We start from the raw sequence: 12,500 nt of genomic DNA, 5'->3' as shown, positions 1-12,500 counted from the left end.
ACCATTATGCAAATGAGCTTATGCTAATTGGCGCCTGCCAACTTTTATCGCTCATTAAAGCATGTAGTTGAGTAGAAAGCAGGAGGGTCAGATTTGCCTGTAATTATCCGTCCAGCTGTGTGTTTGTAAGTGCTGTTCATGCTGGTCTGTGTTGTGTCTGTTTGCAGAAGTGGCAGGACATCATTAAGGAGGTTAAGTTTTTGGAACAGCTGAGACACCCAAACACCATCGAGTACAAAGGCTGCTACCTGAAGGACAACACTGCCTGGGTGTGTATCTCTAATGCGGCTCGTTCAGAGAGAAACGAGGACTGACTGTTCTGAATGGCCAGTGGGGCACAACTGAGTTTTTTAGAAAGTCTCACAAATGTCATAAGTGAATAAGTTGATAAAAATACAGAACAACAATACAGTAGAAATGTAGGATATGGTCACTTTAAAAGCTGCAGTTGACCTCCGTCCTTCGCTTCTCTTTCAGCTGGTCATGGAATACTGTTTAGGCTCCGCCTCTGATTTGTTAGAAGGTGAGTGCACATGTGCAGCATTGCACACACATACATTACTCTGCTACACCTTTATAACTTTATATAAGATATATCTTGCAAAATTTTATACATATAGGACAAAGGGTAACACTTTCTATGAATATCAGATTTGTAAGCATCTATAAACACATTTATAACATGTTATAATGTATTTCGTAAGGCATTATAAACATGGTTATAAATATTTGAGTGAATTACACTGAATTACACTTTATAGCCATGTTTATTATACATTATGAAATGTTTAATATAATGCGTTATAAGTAGTATTAATAACATGTTATACTTTCAGTGCCAAAGAAGTCAGTCCCAGCTTGGAGAGTGTAAAGACAAAGTTTATTTACTGAGATTTCCAGTAATTTTTTTGAGCTTAAAGTCACTGTGGAGTGAAGGCCTGGAGAGGGAGAGGGGAGATAGTAGAGCGCTGTCATTGTAATTTGTTCCCTCACTGGTTCTAACATCAAGCACTAGAACCCTTCACTCTGTAACATCCCTACAGTAGGGTAATTCTAATCTCTGCTGGCGTTCTATTGGATATGCAGTGTTAAGTCAGTGCCAGGCTAACGGTGGTGCACATTCACAGTGGTGAACATTAACTTTCCCACATTGGGTGAAACACTGACGGCAGCTCTAGTTTAAACTCTGACATTTGAAGCCTGTAATGAGCTTTATTGTGTTTTAGTGTTTCAGTAAATCCTTCAGTAAATACTTCAACCTGAAGCCTCAGTCTTAACCCTGGAGGAGGCTTTAGTCCTGTACGCTTCACTTTACTTAGAGTGGACAAATACGACTTATGAGCTCTTATAATTTGTTATGAACAGTACATATAATGCATTATGTTAACAATTCATAATGCATAGTAAGCATGGCTATCACAAGTAATGAATTTCTATATTTATAGCCATGTTTATGATGCCTTATGAATGCATTAGAGCATGTTATGAATGTATTAATAGATGTTTACAAATGTGACATTCATAGAAAGTCTTATAGAGGCTGATACGAAGTATCACAGCTAGAGAGCTGCATGGGAATAAAGTGCCATCCCCATCTTAACCATCCCCAACATTTGTATCACTGTCCTCGCTCTCTACCCAACGCTGTAGAAATATGAGCTTGTACTTTAGATTCTTGGTCGCCTATGCATGATCTACACATTATTAACAGATGTTCTGGTGGTACCTGATTGATTATCAGCACAATTACTGTGAGGATTAGGTTTAGGGGTAGGTGCAGATTTTGGCCCATTCCCATTTCTGTTTTTTTACCCAACCTTTTGTTTTTGAGTGCCACCTTGCCCTTTGGAACTGAGTTACAAGGGATAGTGGCTGAAATTTCCCCCTATGACATGGGACCCTCAAATAAAGGGGGGGCCGATTATTTATTATTGTCCACCCCTAATTCTTAGGTGATGTGAAGTCAGATATTTGCCAATTTCTGGGAAATTTATCTAGCTAGCTACCGAGACAACTAACTACTAGCAATTTATTCATGATTGTTATGAGGAAAAGGATCAGAATCGGATTCAGAATCAAGCTTTATTGGCCAGGTTTGCTTACACATACGAGGAATTTGGCTTGGATTACAGCAGTTTACAGTGCACAGTATCAGACAGATGTTTACATGTAGTCACTCTCTCACACACACACACACACACACACACACACACACACACACACACACACACACACACACAGTCATACCTGTAAACTTTACAATGTGCAAAGTGGGTGTCTTAAGTTAAAGTGCTGAGTGCAGCAGCAGTTAAAGGGTGGCTAGTGGTAAATAAAGGGCTAAGTGAGGGGACAGTCAGATAAGGCTCAATCCCATTTCACCCCTTGTCCCTACCACTTAGCCCTTAGCCCTCTGTTTAGCGTGTTCATGTCTAGGTGCAGGGTGTCCCAGTTTTTGTTGAGATAGAGGTGTAGGGCGAAGTGTTGGGGCTGCATGGCCTCCAAACGGAGGTTTTTCAGAGACTCCAAACGGAGTATTACCAGAAAAATAAGAAAAACCGGAAAAATGACTGCGAGAGCGACCAAAGAAACCCACAAAAGTATCTTAGTTTAAGGTCGTTTCAATGTATTATGATCGTTTTCTTCATAACAACCATAAAAAAATTTCTAATAACATGCTAATGTCTCGGTGGCTAGCTAGCTGGCTTTCCCTTTCCACCTTAAATAGACCAGCGGTTCTGACACCTGAAGGGCCAGAATGTAACTGCTGCACCATTTAAGGTGGAATGGGACAGTGGTGACAGTGACAGTGGTGAATATCTGATTTCAGCTTTGTATTACCAAATAATTAGAGGTGGGTGATAATAAATAATTGCCCCCCCCCCCCACCTTGAAAATATATGATTCCCTAAATGTAACTTTTTTAAATGTTGCCCTGCGATGGACTGGCGACCTGTCCAGGGTGTGTCCCACCCTCCACCCAATGACCGCTGGGATAGGCTCCAGCACCCCCACCCCCAACTCCCGCAAACCTGAGGGACAAGCACTAGCACTAGTGTGTGTGTGTGTGTGTGTGTGTGTGTGTGTGTGTGTGTGTGTGTGTGTGTGTGTGTGTGTGAATATAATTAAACTGCTTGAGGGTCCCATTACGTACGGCAGGATTTCAGCCACTGCCCCTTGTATCTCAGTTCCAACTCCGTTCCAAGGGATTAGGGTGACACTTGAAAACAAGGGGTAGGGGTGAAAAGAAGAAACAGGATTGGGCCTAATTGTAGCCCACTTATCTGACTGTTCCCTCACTTAACCCTTTTCTTTAATAAAAGATAGTAGCTTTACCTTTTCTTGATTTAGATGACAAACTCAACGTTTTCCACCAAACACAAACGTAGTCCAGTGAAACCAGCGCACACACACACACACACACACACACACACACACACACACACACACACACAGGGGGCAGTTTGAGGGGGCACTTGTGGGCTGGAGGTTAGGGAGCTGGCCCTGTGATCCAGTCCATGACTGAGGTGTCCTCACCTTAAGACACCTAACCCCCAGCTGCTCCCCGGGCGCCGTGGATAGGGCTGCCCACCGCTCCGGGCAAGTGTGCTCACTGCCCCCTAGTGTGTGTGTTCACTAGTGTGTTTGTGGTGTCTCACTTCACGGATGGGTTATGGATGCGGAGGTGGAATTTCCCCGGTTGTGGGATCAAAACAGTATCACTTAACATAACACACACACACACACACACACACACACACACACACACACACACAGTACACCAACCTGGCACGTTCATTGTTCAGTCGCAGCTTCTCATGTCGTTTACTTTTGATTATCGTTCTGTTTGTGAAGTTCATAAGAAACCGCTCCAAGAGGTTGAAATTGCTGCCATTACCCACGGTGCCTTGCTAGGACTGGCTTACCTGCATTCCCACAACATGATCCACAGGTGAGTCTCTACCTCTACCTTTTTTTCTTTTTTTCTTTTCAAGTAAAGCCTTTAAACTCCCTCTATGGGTTCACAAGTCTATTAATATCTTGCCAGTGAATAATTATTAATAATAATATTAATAATAATAATAGACAGTTTGGATAACAGTATATTAAGCGAAAACTTTGAGGGTCAGATAACTTGTCACTTGTTGTTTCTACTGCCTACCTGATTAATGACCACACAATACAGAGATTTTATGAATGCCAGTGAAGCTGTTTTGTAGTTTTATTGCTGCTAATTCTGCGAGTGGAATGAGGAACTCTGTGGGTTTTATGACTGATAAGAGTGCTTTGAACAGAAACGTTAATATTAATGATAATTGGCAACTAATAGCTTTTATTTATGGTAGCCTAATATTTTTATGGCTATCTTGTTTAAACGTACACAGATAAATAGATCTATGTAGAGAAACATAGAAATGAAATTCATTCTCTCTCTCTCTCTCTCTCTTCTCTTCTCTCTCTCTCTCTCTCTCTCTCTCTCTCTCTCTCTCTCCCTCTCTCTCTCTCTCTCTCTCTCTCTCTCTCTCTCCCTCTCTCTCTCTCTCTCTCTCTCTCTCTCTCTCTCTCTCTCTCTCCTCTCTCTTCTCTCTCTCTCTTCTCTCTCCCTCTCTCTTCTCTCTCTCTCTTCTCTCTCCCTCTCTCTCTCTCTCTCTCTCTCTCTCTCTCTCTCTCTCTCTCTCTCTCTCTCTCTCAATCTCTCTCTCTCTCTCTCTCTCTCTCTCTCTCTCTGTATGCCTCTCTCTAACTGTCTTTCTCTCTCTCTCTCTCTCTCTCTCTCTCTATCTCTCTCGCTCTCTCTCTCTCGATCTCTCTCTGTGTGTGTCTCTCTCTCTCTCTCGATCTCTCTCTCTCCTCTCTCTTCTCTCTCTCTCTCTCTCTCCTCTCTCTTCTCTCTCTCTCTCTCTCTCTCTCTCTCTCTCTCTCTCTCTCTCTCTCTCTCTCTCTCTCTCTCTCTCTCTCCCTCTCTCTCTCCCTCTCTCCCTCTCTCTCTCCCTCTCTCCCTCTCTCCCTCTCTCTCTCTCTCCCTCTCTCTCTCCCTCTCTCTTTCTCTCTCTCTCTCTCTCTCTCTCTGTGTCTCTCTCTCTCTGTGTCTCTCTCTCTCTCTCTCTCTCTCTGTGTCTCTCTCTCTCTCTCTCTCTCTCTCTCTCTCTCTCTCTCTCTCTCTCTCCCTCTCTCCCTCTCTCTCTCCCTCTCTCTTTCTCTCTCTCTCTCTCTCTCTCTCTGTGTCTCTCTCTCTCTGTGTCTCTCTCTCTCTCTCTCTCTGTGTCTCTCTCTCTCTCTCTCTCTGTGTCTCTCTCTCTCTCTCTCTCAGAGATGTTAAAGCAGGCAACATCCTCCTTACTGAGCCTGGTCAGGTCAAACTGGCTGACTTTGGCTCCGCCTCCATGAGCTCTCCTGCCAACTCTTTTGTTGGGACCCCTTACTGGTCAGTACTGCTTGTATTTAAAGGGAAATTCCACCAATTTTTCAAGACTATATAAGTAAATGGTTAAGATGTGAATGAAGTCATTCAGAGTGGTTTGACGTAAAATACTCTGTTCTAAAGTAACTGAGAGTCAGAATTGTTCACTGTAGTGGTGATAGGAACCAGACGTCTGAAGAGTTTAATGGTTATGAATACACTGCCTCTATTCTGAGACTCTGTCGTACCATAATTTTGAAAGAGAAATTTTTTTTGTCCGAAAAAATATAAAGATTTATTTGCCATCCCTTGAAATGGCCTGCATGTACCTCTCTACAATGTATTTTAGGCCAAAGTCTTCACACTAAATCATTAAAACAATGTCAGTCTCATATTTATAACCATATTATGTAATAACTTTCTGTGAGGGAACGTTTAGCGGCATTGAACTCTTCAGACGTCTGGTTCCTATCATCAGCACTTACTGATTAAATTGTACAGAAATAAAAAAGAGGAATTTGGGCAAAAATTGAACATTTTTTGTAATAAGCACATGTAATGATGTACACTGGACTGAATGCTGTGTACTCAGAGTGAGGAACAGAGGTAGAAATGGTCAAAACAAGGATCTCCAGTTAATGTTGTCATAAAACAGTCTATAACCAGAATTCCAGCAGCTAGCAGACTGTATAGCGGTCACAGTGTCTATTACCATGAGGACGCGACAGAGCCCAGACAGTGACCAAATTTAGCCTGTGTTTTACTGTCTGTATCTGTGAAACAGGATGGCTCCAGAGGTGATTTTAGCCATGGATGAGGGCCAGTATGAAGGAAAGGTGGACATCTGGTCTCTGGGGATTACCTGCATTGAGCTGGGTGAGCAGAGAGTGTGTGTGTGTGTGTGTGTGTGTGTGTGTGTGTTAGGGTTGCAACTTTCGAATGTTTTCATTTTCTGGTGTTCTATCGATTGCCATCTCGAATATCTGAGTGTTCTATAAGAATATATAGACCAATAATCATCTTCTTCCACAAGAAGTTTCCAAAAAAGTTGGGACGCTGTAAATAAAATAAAAAAAAAAAATGATGTGCAAATCATTTAATCCCTATGTTTCATTGAAAATAGTACAAAGACATCAAATCAAATGTTGAAACTGAGAATTTTTTTTGTTTTGTGGAAAATACATGCCCTTTTTAAATTTGATGCCAACAAGACGTTGCAAAAAAGTTGGGACAGCGGCCTGTTTACTACTGTGTTTCATCTCCTCTTCTTATAACAACACTCTGTAAGCATTTGGGAACTGAGGAGACACTGCTGTAGCTTTGAAGGACATTGGTTTTCCATTTTCGCTTAACATAGGATTTCAGCTGCTCAACTATTCGGGGTCTCTCTTGTCATATTTTTCATTTCATGCCAAATGTTATCAGTGGTGACAGGTCTGGACTGGAGACAGGCCAGTTTAGTGCCCGGACTCTTTTAATACGCAGCAGTGGTGTGTAATACGTGCAGAATGCGGTTTGGCATTGTCTCGCTGAAATAAACAAGGCCTTCCGTGAAAAAGATCATAGCTAGCAAGTACTGTTTTTTTTGGCCTCATCCCTTACATACAGAGATTTCTCCAGATTCTCTGAATCTTTTAATGTTATTATGTACCACAGACGATGGTAAAGAAAATTCTCTTTGCTATTTTATGTTGAGAAACGTTATTCTTGAGTTGTTGCACTATTTGATGGTGCAGTCTTTCACAGGGAGGTGAACCCCTCCTCATCTTTACTTCTGATAGACTCTCTGGGATGCTTTTTTATACCCAATCATTTATATTGATTTGTTGCCAGTTAACCACCATGTTTTTTTTTTATTATTTATTTAAAATATTGCACACTTTTACCAGCCTTTTATTGCCCTGCCCCAACTTTTTTGGAACATGTTGCTGGTGTAGAATTTCAAAACCTCGGAAATCCAGATGACCAGACACCTAGCCAGCCCATAAGACATAGGGCTGACACAGTTATATAGCTGGACTGATGCCAAGATTAGACCCAGCTCATACAGGACAAGTAACAGGTGTGACAAACACGACCATATAGGGATAAACAAGAATAGACCGAAGACTGTTCTAAATAAATAAATTCATGTTCTCGTAAGCTTAATCAATCTAATGCTTTTCACTTCCAGAGAAATATGGCCAGTATTTCCCTCATTCTTCACGTCCTAAAGACGGGTCTCTTCGCTTTAGTCCGCATACAGGCAAATTTGGAGAAATTAAGTAGTTCCAGGTTATAAGGAACGTCTGCTGACGTAGTTTAGTCGTTACGCACCAAAGAACTTTGAGGCACACATAGATCACAATAGCAATTATCACTGGCGCTATAAAGGGTAGTATAAAATGGAGCAGTTTCTGTAAGATCCCAGAAAACACTTCTCCAAAAACGTTGCCAACCCAGTTAAAGGCCTTGTCGAAAGCTCCTTCAGGAGCAGGAATTGGAATGAGTTTATGTAGATCTGATATGTATTTTCAGTTATCTGGGACGTAGATACAGCAGGAGGTGTTAAGAGTGTGACATACCCCTCCTTTTTCTAAAGCCAGCAGGTCTAATACCTTCCTATTTTCCAGCACTACTTCCCGCAAAGCACAGAGTTCATCATTTACTAGGCGGAGAGCCTCACTAGTCTCATTAGCTAGTTTCTGTGTGGAATAAGCCAAATAATTTATCTTCTGCAAGGCATCTACAATACCTCCAAATGGAAATAGTCCCCATAATACTGTCTGCGCTGTACTAGACCAGGGGTCCTTTATAACATGACCATTCCTTGTCTGTATACGGCCTAGGGTAACACCAAGCTCTCTTTTCATTTGGTCCATTGTAATGATTGTAATGTGGCCCATGGATCAGTATGAACTGTAATAGGAGGCATGACTACAGCCATGTAACAGGAACTGCACCATGAAGCAGATGGATAAGCCTCATTTCCACAAACCCAATAAAACCCCAAAGAAAGGTTCACTCACCCAAACACCGCATGGGTCGGTATTTGTGGAGGTAACATGTTTACACCAAAATGTGCCATTCATAGAGAAGGTAGAGATTGAAGCAGAACATGTACAGTTCCCAGAATAACGTCTTCTATATAACAAGGCTTGTTAATACATACCCAGCCTGGGGAAGCCCTCACAGGAATAGGATCTGCTAATCCATAATTCCAGCTAGTTTTATCCCGATAATCATGTGCTATAGTTAAATTTGGATACACCCTATAGTTGGAATCGGTACTTTAAAGGTATACTGCCGGCCAACAATCCAGGAGCTGTCAGCATTTGGATTGTAACAGGCAGCTCTATTTGACCCAAGATATTTGACTATAGGCAATGGCCAGTCATCTTCACTTATATGAAGATGATGATCACCTGATGACCATCTTTGGGGCAGTCGTGGGCTGGAGGTTAGGGATCTGGCCCTGTGACCGGAAGGTTACCGGTTCGATCCCCAGAGCCGACAGTCCATGACTGAGGTGTCCTTGAGCAAGACACCTAACCCCCAACTGCTCCCCGGGCGCTGTGGATAGGGCTGCCCACCGCTCCGGGCAAGTGTGCTCACTGCCCCCTAGTGTGTGTGTTCACTGGTGTGTATGTGGTGTTTCACTTCACGGATGGGTTAAAGGCGGAGGTGGAATTTCCCCGGTTGTGGGATCAAAAAAAAAAAAAGTATCACTTATGATCATCTGTGTTATTATTCTCATGGTTTCAGATGCGGAAAGGTCTGTACATAAAGCTTGTGCAGAAACATTAGACACTGGGATCACATAATAACAACCATCGCCTCCTAAGGTATGATTTTGTGCCCACAAGATGGCTTGTGCACAAACCATGTTGTGGTCACAAACATGATGCCTGCAAAAGCTATGGTCAGAATGTTTTGGCATCAAATTCAAAATGGGCAGATGTTTTTCAAAAAACAGTTACAATTTCTCAGTTTCAACATTTGATGTGTTGACTTTAAAGCATTTTCAATGAAATATAGGGTTCAAATGGTTTGCACATCATTGCGTTTTGTTTTTATTTAGATTTCTCAGTGTTTTTTGTAATTGGGTCGTAATTATTATCATTGTTGATGGTAATGTTGTTAATTTGTGTTTGCACTATTACATAAATTCTATTTTCTTTTAATTTATGCTTTTAAATGCTGTACTTTAGTTGAATTTTACAATAGGGTTTTTGTGTGCTGCTGCGAGTTGCCCTGTAAATCCTGAAATAGTACATTAAAAAAGTATCAGGTTGAAGTTTGTTGGAGTTTTCAGACCACAGTATACGTCTTTTTGTATTAGCATCACATGCACAGGCTCAGAAAGAAGGTCCAGCTCAGTGTTCAGGTCTCAACTGCAAAACCAACTTTGCACTGATGAAGATGTGTTGACCATAATAGATCATTCACTCACATCCTCAGAAGACAAGTCCTTCGCCAAGTTTTGACAGAGTTCTCTTTGAGTTCTCTTTCAATGTGCTCGCAATCATCAGATTCATCCCCTCGGGGAAGGGGTCTGAGGCACGACTGGTCACAAAATGTTTTTCTACATGTTCCCTGTATTTCCACATTTCCACCAGAGAGGTCTCCAAATCCCGTAAACGTACATAGAGAAACTTAAATTCAATACTACAAGGTAATGAAAAAAGCATCACTGTTACACGTAGTAGTTTGCTTTCATAGCAGGTAGCTATGAAAATAATGCGAATTCTGGGAATCCTGCCCCACTTGGCAACACTGGTTGCTGGTGCTGTCTAAATGTGCCAGTGATAAGCGATGCCAGAAAGCAGAGACGTCTTTTTGGCCATCATCTTAAAAATTGACCACACGTTTGTCAGTGAAGTGGTGATGGAGATTTTTAAGCCATTCGAAACCACTTAAAACCAGAGCTGCTGCTAAACTCTGCCACAGTGATGTCTGCAGTCTGAAAAAGTTCCTAACTAACTAACACAGTCTCATTTAATTTTGGAAATGAATACACCTGAGAGAATTTAAGCGACTTCGCTTGGAGTTTAAATCGATACAGTCGCCTCAAATGTGGACATAGATTTGTGTGCACCTCTGGTCACCTTTGTTGATTTTGATAAGTGATAAGAAGTGATCGCATCCTCTACAGAGGACACACTTCTGTACATTTTAATGCACACTTACTGTTTATTTGCCAAAATATGTAGGAAAAAATAGGCCTGTGTAAAGGTTATGGCACATGTTTGATGTTTTATTTCATTTTTGTTTCCTTCAATGTGTAAAACTCAACAAATAAATATAATTTGTGCACTAAACATTGGAAAAACATATTCAAGTTACTTAAATTCAAAGAAACATAAATCACACTGTGGCAAAAGTATTGGGACACTTCTTAATCTTTGGATTTAGATGATTCGGTTCTATTGCTACAGGTACATAAGATCAATACCTAGCCATGCAGTCTGCCTTCACAAACATTTGTGAGAGAATGAGTTGTTCTAAAGGGCTCACTGAATTTAAGCATGGTACTATAATAGGATGCCATGTGAACAAGTCCCAAACTTCTTTTTTCCCCAGTGGAGAGATGAATCATGCTTCTCTATCTGTCAGCCTGATGGACAAGTCTGGGTTTGGTGAATGTCAGTAGAACATTACCTGCCTGCCTGTGTTGAACCAGCTGTAAAATTTGGTGGAGGAGGGATAATGATATGGGGTTGCTATGCTTCCAACTTTGTGGGAACAGTTTGCTGTTCCAGCATGACTGAGCCCCAGTGCACAAAGCAAGGCGCATAAAGTCATAGCTGGGTGAGTTTAGTGTGGAAGAACTTGACTGGCCCTCACAGAGCCCTGACCTCAACCCCTTCGAACACCTTTGGAATGAACTAGAATGGAGATTGTGAGCCAGGCCCTCTCACCCAGCATCAGTGTCTGACCTGACAAAAGCTGTTATAGCTGCAAAGGGGGTGCCAACTACATATTGATGTCTGTGGAATAGAACAGGTCGTCATAAAAGCTCCTGTAGGTGGCCCAGAACTTTTTTCCATACAGTGTACTTTGACCAGCAGGGTGATGAGAGTTTTATATCTTACTGTATAGCTGGAAAATACTGTCACTGTCGTCTATACAAAGGCTCATCTCCCCACTGAAATGTGTGGCTTTTCCAAAAATTATAAATGTTGGTTTTTCTGATTAATTTATTTTTGAGTATTTTAATCATTGAATTTGTCTAACATTGTTGCATGTTCGTTACAGCCTTAGTGTTTATATGTATGTGTTAGATATGTTCAGATTGGAGACCAGAGCTTTAAAATTAGCATCCAGAGTGACTTCTTTTTGAAACATTGTAATCAAATGATGAGGCAGAAAACTTTCAGTTACTATAAATGCTGTTATCTCACTGCGGTGATCCTGTTTTTCTGTTATTGTTTTCCGTACAGCCGAGCGCAAGCCTCCTCTCTTCAACATGAATGCTATGAGTGCCTTATATCACATTGCTCAGAACGATTCCCCCACACTGCAGTCCAATGAGTGGTGAGTGCCCACACAAACACAGAGGCTCGCTTGTTTACTTGTTTCTGTGCTTGATAATATACACGGTCTGTTATACAACAAAGCTACGAGAGGCTGTACGTTACAGTGATTTTAGGTACAGGTAAATCAGGCCTCAGGTGAGTTATTCCTTTTTTAAAATGCTGACAAAATACAGTAATATGCAAAAACTTGGAAAGCCCAGGTGAAATGACATGTTTTGGTTAATTGTATAAGTGAAAATGCTTGTGTGTGCTGTTTATTTTATGCAGGTTTGTTTATGAATTTTACTAGACATGCATTTTGTTACTGAGTATGTGGAGTTTTTAGACGTTCATGCTAAGTGTTAATGTTAGATTTTTAATAGAAGTTATTCAAAGATGTCTCTTAACATCTGGCCAACAGATGAAAGGACCACAGATGAAAATCAGTCTGTTTGGCTTACTCTGGCTTATTTAACATTCTGTTTATATTGTTTATTTTTACGAGCACTGTTCCTGGCTAAAAAAAAACAAAAAAACAATTTTCCTGCAGTTTTTAGTGCACAATTTTTATTTATACAGTACTGTGTGAAAATTTTAAGCATCCA

The 12,500-nt window shown here is 41.2% G+C and overlaps 1 protein-coding gene across 2 annotated transcripts in view; it reads left to right on the top strand.

Moving 5' to 3' along the window:
• Window positions 1–12,500, top strand: part of taok3a (TAO kinase 3a) — a 129,284-nt gene that overhangs the window by 68,880 nt on the left and 47,904 nt on the right. For both annotated transcript variants that reach the window (XM_017711188.2, XM_017711187.2), the window contains exons 5-10: window positions 168–269; window positions 478–523; window positions 3,853–3,949; window positions 5,309–5,422; window positions 6,183–6,274; window positions 11,821–11,914. In XM_017711188.2, the coding sequence (XP_017566677.1) occupies window positions 168–269; window positions 478–523; window positions 3,853–3,949; window positions 5,309–5,422; window positions 6,183–6,274; window positions 11,821–11,914 (545 nt within the window). The remainder of the gene's footprint in view (window positions 1–167; window positions 270–477; window positions 524–3,852; window positions 3,950–5,308; window positions 5,423–6,182; window positions 6,275–11,820; window positions 11,915–12,500) is intronic.

This window comes from Pygocentrus nattereri, chromosome 20, assembly GCF_015220715.1.
Source record: "Pygocentrus nattereri isolate fPygNat1 chromosome 20, fPygNat1.pri, whole genome shotgun sequence".
NCBI lineage: Eukaryota > Metazoa > Chordata > Actinopteri > Characiformes > Serrasalmidae > Pygocentrus > Pygocentrus nattereri.
Note: the sequence above shows the minus strand (reverse complement) of the source record. Positions and strands in the feature narration are given on the sequence as shown.